Below are 11,270 nucleotides of genomic sequence, written 5' to 3'. Positions count from 1 at the left end.
CTCCACCTTGCAAAGATACTCCTCTGAATGGGAAACAGATCGGGTGAACATTCATTTCTTCTTGATCAAGGGAGTTGACAGTAAAAAAAAAGATTCATATATGATCCATATATGAATCTCACTGCCTTCATGGTTCTCTGCCCTGGATGGTCCAGAGACTTGAGCTACAAAAAAGCAACTGTGTAGTTTTAGAAAATTATTTTTTCTTCCTACCTCCTTTGGTTCTCAGCTGAGTCTCTGTAGCAAAAGACAGATTAACAAGAGAAAAGCGTACAAATTTATTTGCCATAAGTTTTACGTGACACCAGAGCCTTCATAAGGAAATGAAGACCCAAAGAAACAGTTAACCCTGTGTGCCTTTATCTTAGGTTTGATGAAGAGTGGAGAGTCATGAAAAAATGTGATAAGACAGAAAGGATATGAGCTAAGAGTAGTAAACCAAGGGGAACTTAGCGAGGCCTGGTCATTCACATTCCTCTCTGCGTCTCTTGGAGGTAAGGAGTCTCCTTGCCCTTGAGTGGAGGGAGGGCATCTCTCACATGAGTGTCTTATGACCTGCTCCAGGGGAGAGTCAGTCTTTCCTGCATGTGCAGTGTCTCCAATTTCTATTAAAAGATATTTAGTATGTCAAGATGCCGTATTTGGGGGTAGCATGTCCTGAACCCCATCACCACCAAGTTTGGAAAGTACAGATTAAAAAGAAAAGGGGAAGACCAGTAGTGCAGATCAGATCAGATCAGATCAGTCGCTCAGTCATGTCCGACTCTTTGCAACCCCATGAATCGCAGCACGCCAGGCCTCCCTGTATATCACCAACTCCCGGAGTTCACTGAGACTCACATCCTTTGATTCAGTGATGCCATCCAGCCATCTCATACTCTGTCGTCCCCTTCTCCTCCTGCCCTCAATCCCTCCCAGCATCAGAGTCTTTTCCAATGAGTCAACTCTTCCCATGAGGTGGCCAAAGTACTGGAGTTTCAGCTTTAGCATCATTCCTTCCAAAGAAATCCCAGGGCTGATCTCCTTCAGAATGGACTGGTTGGATCTCCATGCAGTCCAAGGGACTCTCAAGAGTCTTCTCCAACACCACAGTTCAAAAGCATCAATTCTTCGGCGCTCAGCCTTCTTCACAGTCCAACTCTCACATCCATACATGACCACAGGATGGCCCCTTAATGTCAGGAAAACCACAGCTGCTGTGCTGCTCTGTCCTCCCTGTCCTCACTGGGAAATGCAAAGTGATCTTTTCTATCCATCCTGGCAGGAAGCCATTGCACTCAGCTACCCTAGGACCAGCCAGATGGATCCTGATTATACTGTCCATTAGGTTATCTAGCTCGGGTAACTGGTGCTTTCGTCTACCCTAAATTAAATAAAAATTAGAATCATGAAAATGGCTTTTTAGTTGTAACTTCCAAGGGCTTAATAAAGGAAAGGTCACTGTAAACAGAGAGATTATCTCACAGAAAGTAGAGCAGCAATGCTGTTATTTTAAGTGCATGAAACAAGGATGTGTTCAAATTTGGGGCAGCCTCACATACACCAAAACTGAAAATTTTCAGATGTATTTAAAGCACATAATATTTGCAAAACGTCCAGATAATTCAGACAAGTGTTTTCACCCTCATACCCATTCATTCAAACCTGTGATGTATGCAGTTGCTCAGCCTCAGGCTTCACTACTTCATACGTTATTTTGTGACCCCGTGAATCACAGCAGCAGTTATTTTGGGGCCAACTCAAAGTATAGCTGAAGTTGAAAGCCAGATTTTCAATATCAAAAAAAATGACAATATATATGGATTTTCGATAAGTTTGGCTCCTGATCATTAGGACAATTTTTTTCTTATCTTTCTGTTCTCATGGAGATGGCTTCATTGCAGTTATTCAGGGGAATAGGATTGAGGGATTGAACCTGAAGGATAAGAGAATTTAAACAATTTCAACAAGTGCTTTTTTAAAAAGCCATTTTTAAAAAATGTTAAAATAAGAAAGGCTTACTTCCATTAAGGCAATAATAGAGTAGATATCAGAAAAATCCTTACACTACAAAACACCTAAAACTTGTGGATATAATTTTAACTTTTTAAAATAAAAATCTGAACTGGTGATAAGTAAGAAAAATTCTCAGAGGCCAAAGCAAGACAGGAAACCAGATAAGGAAGCAGTGAGTCTGTCATGTGCTCAAGGCATCTGCTGATTCAGTGACGAGGAGTTTGTGTTTCAGAGGCATCCCCAAAAGGCTGCACCTTCAGTAAGTGCTGAAATAGAATAAAACGGAGTTGGGGGGACCTAACAGAAAAGATTAATTTGGATAGAGTTGGAGGAATTTACTCTAGGAATTTGTCTTCATAACCTAGCACTCCTAAATCTGGAGCCCAATTCCTACAACCTAATTTTTTTTTTTTTAAAGCAGAGAAGTCAGTGTAAATTGGTACTCAGTGGCAATGGCCTATGTACATATATGTATTAAAAGCAAAGGAAGTGTCCGTCAAAACAAGAATCAAAAAATTGCCACAGATAAAATTCTACCAGATAAGAGTTTATGATAACAAATCCAAAATCACATAAGGATATAAAATATCATAAGCAAGTCAACTGAAATAACAAACAGCATAATCAGACCAACAAAGATTTTAGAGTAATTATCAGCATTAAAATATAAAATATGTAGTATGTTTTTACACAGAAGGAAATAATAGCAAAAGAGAGAACTGATTCATAAAAAATGATCACGAAACAAAGGGGGAAATAGAATTAATCAAAATTTAAAATTTAATAAACATGTTAAGAGCAGTGTAGACATATATAAAAGGAAATTATAGAACTGGAAAAATATCACTTAGAATGTAGCACTTTTTTGTGAGAGATAGAAATGGAAGAATTAACACACACAGAGATTAAAGTGAGAATGTTTAACAAATCTCTCATTGGAGTTCCTAATAGAGGTGACAGAGTGAGGAAGATTTTAAAATTATTGAAGAATTTTTCAGAAGTGATCAAAGTTATGTATTCTCATGCCTTTGATTACTTCTGAAAGTAATCAGAAGTAGTTACTTTAGGGAAGCCCCCAAGATCACACACACACACACACACACAAAATAAGTGAAAACAGATTCATATCTAAGCACATGGATGCTGCTGCTGCTGCTGCTAAGTCGCTTCAGTCGTGTCCGATTCTGTGCGACCCCAGAGACGGCAGCCCACCAGGCTCCCCCGTCCCTGGGATAAACTGCAGAAAACCAAGGGAAAGACAAGCAGAGAAATGAGAACTTCTGCTACAAAGAAATGACAATTAGTTTAACAGCTGATCTTTCAGTGGCACATAATGGAAGCCAGAAAAACAATGGCTCTGAAGTGTTAGAGGAAATAATTGCCAGCCTTCAATTATATGCAAGGAGAAACTACATTTCAAAAATGAGTGGGAAATAAAGACATATTCAGACAAACAGAAATGGAGTGACTGTACTATCATCAACAGACCTTTTCCTGAAAGCAACTTCTACAGGATGCCATTGAGGAAGAAGGCAAATTATCCCAAAGGAAGAGAATCCCAAAAGAAGGAATGCAAAAAAGGAGGTTAACAAAAGAAAACACTGACTCTGTTCTTCTAAAAGATGACGAAATACTGACCAACAATATATTAGTCAAAGAATGTCCGAAATTACAGATTTTTGTATTGTTCTGAAGGAGGGCAAAAACTACACTGACTAGACGCTGCTAGGATTGCATTCGGGAGAAGGCAATGGCACCCCACTCCAGTGCTCTTGCCTGGAAAATCCCACGGATGGAGGAGCCTGGTGGGCTGCAGTCCATGGGGTCGCTAAGAGTCGGACATGACTGAGCGACTTCACCTTCACTTTTCACGTTCATGCACTGGAGAAGGAAATGGCAACCCACTCCAGTGTTCTTGCCTGGAGAATCCCAGCGATGGGTGAGCCTGGTGGGCTGCCATCTATGGGGTCGCACAGAGTCGGACACGACCGAAGTGACTTAGCAGCAGCAGCAGTAGCAGGATTGCATGCGAGCAGGGAGTTGGGAAGCAGACCATGTGGCAGGGAGGCGTTTGTTTATCAGCATCATTGTTGGAAATTGCTGATTAGTGGTAATAATAAAATGTAGACAGAGTTTTAATTAGTTTTATTATTGCTTTTAAATTCTCTGCAGACAATTCTCCCCCTTACTACCTATACCAGGGCAGACAACTCCCACCACCATCATTCTTATACATCCCTGCTTTATTTATTCAAGAATTAATATGTCCAGTGCAACTACCAAAAACTTAGAGATAAATTACATAATTTATAAACAGAAGGGAGGGATAAAACATATGGGAAATGTTAACACTAAAGAACTCAAGAAAGGAATGGGAAAATTAAGGAGCATGAAAAAATAGGAAACGAGTAGTAAGAAATAAATGCAAATAATAAACGTGTTCCTAGATTGAACTACCAATTTACAGAAAAGAGAGGAAATAGAAGGAGTCATTAAATGACATCCAAGGATATCACTCAAAAACACCAGAATCTGGGAAAGTGTGGCTTTTTTCAACAAACGGAATTCCATTTGTTGTTCCATTCAACAAATGGAATTTGAGGGGAAAAGAAAAAGAGGTATTTTTTCTTTTAGGATAGTATTTTAGGAGACCTATCAGTCGCCATGTGTGAATCTTGTTTGAATCCTGTTTCATACCAAGAAACTAAAAATATGAGATAATCAGGACATTCTGAACGCTGACTAGAGATATTAAAGAATTATTCATATTTTTAGGTGTGATAGTAGTTGGTGGTTAGGCTTTGCGTGTGTGCTAAGTTGGGTCAGTCGTGTTCAACTCTTTGCAACCCCGTGGACTGTAGCCCTCCAGGCTCCTCTGTCCATGGGATTCACAGGCAAGAATACTGGAGTGAGTTGCCACGTTCTCCTCCAGGGGTTCTTCCTGACTCAGGGATCAAACCCGTGTCTCACGTCTCCTGCATTGGCAGGCAGGTTCTTTACCACTAGCGCCACCTGGGAAGCGAGTGGTTATGCTTTAGTAAGTTCTTATTTTTAAAGATATAAACTTGCAATCATGAGTCATTAGACCAGCCAATATTCAACAGAGGTGATTTCATGAGTAAACCCGAGGCAGGAATCATGGGCACCATCTTAGAGGCTCCCACTATTAAGAGCTTTTGAAACTTGTTTGCAGGGAGGTGTTTTTGGTATTATTTTCATCTATTTCTCTTCTCGCCTCAATGCCCCACTATCTTTGCGTCTTCCTATCTAGCAGTTTTGTATTAATAGTTATCTTTCCTGCCCCATCCCATAGTAGTTGCAGGATAGCATAGGTGATTCTTGAGCAAGATTGTTGTTCAGTCGCTTAGTCGTGTCCGACTCTTTTTGACCCCATGGACTGCAGCATTCCAGGCTTCCCTGTCCATCACCAACTCCCAGAGCTTGCTCAAACTTACGTCCATAGAGTCAGTGATGCCCTCCAACCATCTCATCCTCTGCCATCTCCTTCTCCCACCTTCAATCTTTCCCAGCATCAGGGTCTTTTCCATTGAGTCAGTCCTTCACATAAGGTGGCCAAAATATTGGAGTTTCAGCTTCAGCATCAGTCCTTCCAATGAATATTCAAGACTGATTTCCTTTAGGAAGGACTGGTTGGATCTCCTTGCAGTCCAAGGGACTCTCAAGAGTCTTCTCCAATACCACAGTTCAAAAGCATCAAAACCAGTGTCTCTGGTGAAGCAGTTTAGAAGCCATAGCCCCAGGCAACCAAGAGCAGTAAATTATTTTTTAAGATCCAAGAGGATCTGGCACTTAACCTCAAAAGTAAGCCTGACTCTGGTCCCCCATATCAAGTGAGATACATCCCCACTCTCCGTTTAGCCCACTGACAGACCCAGAACCCAACACATGCAACCTCGTATTCTGCATTTCCATTCTGAGTCTCTTCCACAGAGATATTTGTCTTGATTTTGAGCCCAGCTTTACTGTTAACTTGTTTTATTTTTCTGTTATCCACACTGGATTTTTTCCACTTTTTTGAACATAGAGGTTGCATCAAAGTGAAAAGACTGAACTATTGTGATCCAGATCTCCTCAGCCTCCCATCTCTACTGCTAATAAAACAGCAAAATCTCAACAACTGGAAAAAGTTGTAGAAAATAATCAGACATGATTGGGCGCATTCAGGTTGATACGGCTGTAGACCACAGAAAATAATCAGAAAAAGAAAAAAAGAAAAGGAAAAGCAGGTAAAGGGGGAGGAGAGAGAAAGAAAGGAATAGAAAAGGGAAGGGGAAAAAAGCAGTTACCCTGTTGCTTTTAATGAAATTTAAGCAGTGGAAGAAAAGACTTCCTCCTGGAAAAATACATTGAAAGCTTCCTTTCCCCTTGATGGCCTTCCATCCTTCCTTTCCTTCATTTCACTTATTACTTTTGCTAAAGATAATTGAGAAGATAGAGGCATTGGGAGAGTTTGTGGCAATTTAATGTGTTTTATTTTTAAATATTTCAGTGTGTTTTTATTGAATGTTGCAGTGTGCTGAAAAAAAAATGAGAAAAGAAAGCATCACACACGAAGAACAGGAAGAGGCAAAGAAAAAGATTGAATATATCAGTAACAGAATTCATCCAAAGCTCAGATAGTCTTATTCCCACCACTGAATTCTGCGTTTGGGTCCTGAAGAGAGTGGCCATGCTTGGCTTTCAGAGCAGCTGCTGATGGGCCACGTTGCGGTGCATCAATAAAACAAAGGAGTCAACACACGGGGATGTAAGGGAGGGAGGGGTCACGGAGGCAAAGTGATGCTTCACTGGGAAGAGAGGTTTGTCCTCCTGGACCTGGCAGAGCTTCTTATATGACCTTTGCTTGCGATGCTGCCACTGCGAGGGAGTTAAAGGCTTTGTTCAAGATAAAGTCTCTGAAGTTTCAGAACAGACAAACCAGGATTCAGAACACAATGAAAACAAAAAGACTGCTTTCTTATGAGTATCTAGTTTTTATTTTATTACGAAATTTGGACAACATTATGGGATAACTAAGAACAAGAAAGGGAAAAAAGAAAACCATGCCTGCAAGCAGGGAAAAGTAGATCAAGGAATGAGCTGAATGGTGGTATTCAGCTGGATGTATTCATATCCATCAAACCAAACATTAGGAATCAAGATTTCCTTCAGCTGAGTTTACTGATGTGCACAATCACTCAGGGGCTGGGCTGCACACAGAATTTTTCCATTAGATGTTTCCTTTTAGTTGGGAAACTTTCCAGATGGTGGGATTTGTGGTACCAAAGAAAGCCAGGAAGAGGGTCTAGGACCATAGTGTAGAGGAAAAATGGGTGAGAAGGAGGGAAGCTTTACTAACAGAATGGGTACCAGCAGCACCCGAAGAGCAGCCCGCCTAGTGGCAGCATTGCTTCTTGCAGCTGCACTTCTGCTGGAAGCAGCATTTCTGCTGGCAACAGCCCTTCCCACAGCCGCAGCCACACGAGTTGCAGCTGCAGGTGCGGCGGTGGCAGCAGACCACGGGGACGCTGCAGCAGCCACCGCAGCAGCCATAGCAGCAGGGGCAGCAGCTGGTGCAGCAGCCCACCCGGTAGCATCTGCAGCTGCTGCAGCTGCCGCAGCCACCACCACAGCCACCGCCACAGCCACCACCACAGCCACCGCCGCAGCCACCACTGCAGCCACCACAACTTCCACAACCACAGCAGCCCATGGTGTCAGTAGAGAGGACTCAGGAGAGGTGAGGAGGGAGACTCAGGAGGGCAGGGAGGTCTGATGCCACTTTCTGCTGGCGAGGCCTTTATATACCATCTTGGGAGACGGGAGAGGGAGTGACCCAGGACTCATGACCAGTGGTCACTTCCTCCTTGCTGCCATTGCAGCTTCCAAATAGGGTTGTCTAGGCTTCTTCCTTGTTCACATGCTTATGGACTACATTTAACCCAACACATTTGCTAATTTTAGCTTTCCTCTTTAAAGTCATTTTAGAAACAAGCCAAGAGGCGCTAACCTGTTGGAGGGGATCTTTGCAGAAGCACAGTTGAGTCTAAGATTCTGAAGTAAGAAGGCCCTGGATTGCTACGAGCTCCTGTTCTGTTTCTCCTTAATGGTTTTCTCTCCAAAGAGTCAGTTGAAATCCCCCTGCTTTCACAGAAATTTTGAGAGGCAGGCAAGTCAACATGAATGCCCACACTGAGCAAGCCATTCTCTTTCAAATATTTCCCCTTTGTTAGTACTGTGTACTTTTGGCCTCATTACGTTGGCCATTTTAGTTCTTATGAAGCTACATGTTCACAGCTCTATTTCCAAAAATTGTTTTTGAATGAAATTAACGTCTTTCCTTTTTGTAACCTCAAAAGTCGTCTACTAGAAGCCTTGATTCATGCTCTCCTCTCTCACTCTACACTATCTCCCTGAATGCTCATGTCCACACCCATGGTTTCCATTTCCCCATGTATATGCCTGGATTTGTTCCTCAGATGCACACATCCAGCTTGGAATCTTCTTCAGATTCCACACTTAGCCAACTTGCAGTCCACCTTCTCCCTGCAGGCATCTCAGAGGCACCTCCAGTGTCACTTGTCCCAGACTCAATTCATAATCTTCCCTGACTCCCCATCCCCCCAAAATGTAAATTTCTCCACAGTTCCTGACCCATCCAGTTGGCAATCCATTTAAAAAATTGCCTTTGGCACTTCCCTGGTGGTCCAGTGGTTGAGAGTCCGCCTGCCAAAGCAAGAGACATGGGTTTGATCCCTAGCCTGGGAAGATCCCACATGCCCCAGAGCAACTAAACCCATGAGCCACAACTACTGAGCCCGCGTGCCCTACAGCCTGTGAGCCACAACTAGAGAGTCCACTGACGTGAGAAGCCCACGCACCGCAAAGAAGACAGTTCCTGCTTGTTGCAACTACAGAAAGCCTGTGCACAGCAACAGAGACCCAGCACAGTCATAAAGAAATGACTAAATAAAATTTTTAAAGTCATCTTTGAGTCTTTCCTTTCTCTCAGCCCATATCTAGTCTTTCACAAAATTCAGTTTACTTTTGCCCCTTTGAAAGCTCTCACATCTGTTCACCTATCTCTGTCTGCTCCACTGCCCCCCTCACCCCAGATGAAGCACCCCCTGAGCAGTTGGAATGCTCTTCAGCCCACATACAGAAACAGCTGTGCTCATTGATAACACCACCTATCAGTCCTGGGGCCACAGCATCTCCTTTCACTCAGATTGCCGAAGAACAGTCTCACCAAATTGACAGTGTGGACTCTGAGCAGCAAGCCTGTTGCCAGAGAAGCTCCGGGAGACAGTCAGCCGGCAAACGTGCCCACCAAGTTCTCTGGACTCAGTGATGGCGAGAGATGCTCCTACATCAGCTTATGTGATGAAAAGGCCACTGGCACTCTCATTTTTCCTTCCTTATATTTTTACAGCCTCCGTTTTGGTCCCCAGCGCTCACATCCCCCCAGGATCCACAGCTACATGCTTCACCTCATTGCCACAGACTCCATTTTTCCCCTACTTCTCTGGCCTCTGTACCTGTACTCCTCGGGTATCCACCCTGCTCTCAGAATCATCTAAGTCAGCTACTTAGCACAGGGGTGCTTCTCTCAGACATCAGCTGATGTCATATCATCAAAGACAAAATCAGTCCCTCATCCAAAGCTACACATGCCAAGAATACACGATCAGTATGCAGACTCTTCAGAGGATCTGTTGGGCTGGCCAAAAAGTTCGTCTGGGTTTCTTCATGAGGGGGTACAGAAAACCCGAACGAACTTTTTGGCCAACCCAATATTTGTTTTTAAAAGAATCATTACAGCCTGGCTGTGAGAAGACAAATCACAAAGGTACACTTCAAATGAAGAGGTGGAGAATGAAAACTTCGAGCCTCAGCAGTTCCCACTGGTCATGAAGCCTGATCACAACATCTGGCCTTGTTTGGAATTTGTGGCCATTTTCACATCCCCAGCTTCCAATGTCACTATATTGCAAACTCTTTGAGGTCAGGGATTGTACCTCAAGCTTCACTGTCCCGACCCCCTTGGAAGCTCACAGGTCACCTGGCCTGGGGGCTGTCCAATGGCAGGTGTGGGCTGCAGACAACCCCGCCCAGCACTCACACTCACAGTGATAGTCCCTGGTATTGCGGGATGATAGAGAAGTCTGCCCATTCCTGTTGACAGCTGGGTCCTCAGCATGCTTCCCTGGAACATTTAAGCCTTTTCAAATTGCATTGGAATATAGTTATACAAAAGAAAAAAAAAACATTGAAAATATGGTAAAGACAAAGATATCTAAAAGGGAAGTAAATAAAAGACGATGCAGTCTTCCATGTAAATCCAGACAAATAGTAACAAGGAAGTGGTCATGTGTCTTCCCTCTCCTGTCCCCAGAGCTGGTATATAAGGGTCCCCTCCAGCAGAAGCTGACATTCGACCTCCCTCACCTCCTGAGTCTCCCTCCTCACCTCTCCTGAGTCCTCTCTACTGACACCATGGGCTGCTGTGGTTGTGGAAGTTGTGGTGGCTGCGGTGGTGGCTGCGGTGGTGGCTGTGGCGGTGGCTGTGGTGGTGGCTGTGGAGGTGGCTGCGGTGGTGGCTGTGGCAGCTGCAACAGCTGCAGATGCTACCGGGTGGGCTGCTGCACCAGCTGCTGCCCCTGCTGCTATGGCTGCTGTGGGGGCTGCTGCAGCGTCCCCGTGGTCTGCTGCCACCGCCGCACCTGCAGCTGCAACTCGTGTGGCTGCGGCGGTGGGAAGGGCTGTTGCCAGCAGAAATGCTGCTGTCAGCAGAAATGCAGCTGCCAGAAGCTATGTTGCCACTAGGCTCCCAGTCTGGCTTCTGGGAAGGTGCTCCAGGGAGCCATGTTCTAGGTAAGACTACCCCTGTCTTTCTGTCTGCTCCTCTTTGACTTTCAAGTCACAAACATGGCTGGATCCTTATCATCAGTCCATGGAAATCTCACATTTCTGGAGTTTCTGTTTTCCTTCCTGCATTTAATAAACAACAGCCAAAATAATAAATGTGTAGTCTTCTCTGTTTTGTGTGTGGGGGGTGTGTGTGTGTCTGTGTGTGTGTGTGCATTCATTCACTCAGTCGTGTCTGACTCCTTGCGATCCCATGGACTGTAGCTGACAGGCTCCTCGGTCCATGGGATTTGTCAAGCAAAAATACTGGAGTGGGTTGCCATTTCCTACTCCAGGGGATCTTTCCAACTCAGGGATAAAACCTGAGTCTCATGCATTGGCAGATGGATTTGCCACCTGAGAAGCCC

At 44.1% G+C, this 11,270-nt stretch overlaps 2 protein-coding genes across 2 annotated transcripts; one reads left to right on the top strand and one right to left on the bottom strand.

Moving 5' to 3' along the window:
• Window positions 1-7,390: 7,390 nt before the first annotated feature.
• LOC139185734 (small cysteine and glycine repeat-containing protein 9-like) lies at window positions 7,391-7,708 on the bottom strand. The gene has a single exon (XM_070798463.1). The coding sequence runs from the start codon at window positions 7,706-7,708 to the stop codon at window positions 7,391-7,393; it is 318 nt and encodes a 105-aa protein (XP_070654564.1).
• Window positions 7,709-10,491: 2,783 nt separating this feature from the next.
• Window positions 10,492-10,821, top strand: LOC139185733 (small cysteine and glycine repeat-containing protein 3-like). The gene has a single exon (XM_070798458.1). The coding sequence runs from the start codon at window positions 10,492-10,494 to the stop codon at window positions 10,819-10,821; it is 330 nt and encodes a 109-aa protein (XP_070654559.1).
• Window positions 10,822-11,270: the final 449 nt, after the last annotated feature.

The sequence above is a fragment of the Bos indicus genome, chromosome 2, assembly GCF_029378745.1.
Source record: "Bos indicus isolate NIAB-ARS_2022 breed Sahiwal x Tharparkar chromosome 2, NIAB-ARS_B.indTharparkar_mat_pri_1.0, whole genome shotgun sequence".
NCBI classification, from domain to species: domain Eukaryota; kingdom Metazoa; phylum Chordata; class Mammalia; order Artiodactyla; family Bovidae; genus Bos; species Bos indicus.
The sequence above is the reverse complement of the archived record's forward strand: the minus strand, read 5'-3'. Positions and strand labels throughout refer to the sequence as shown.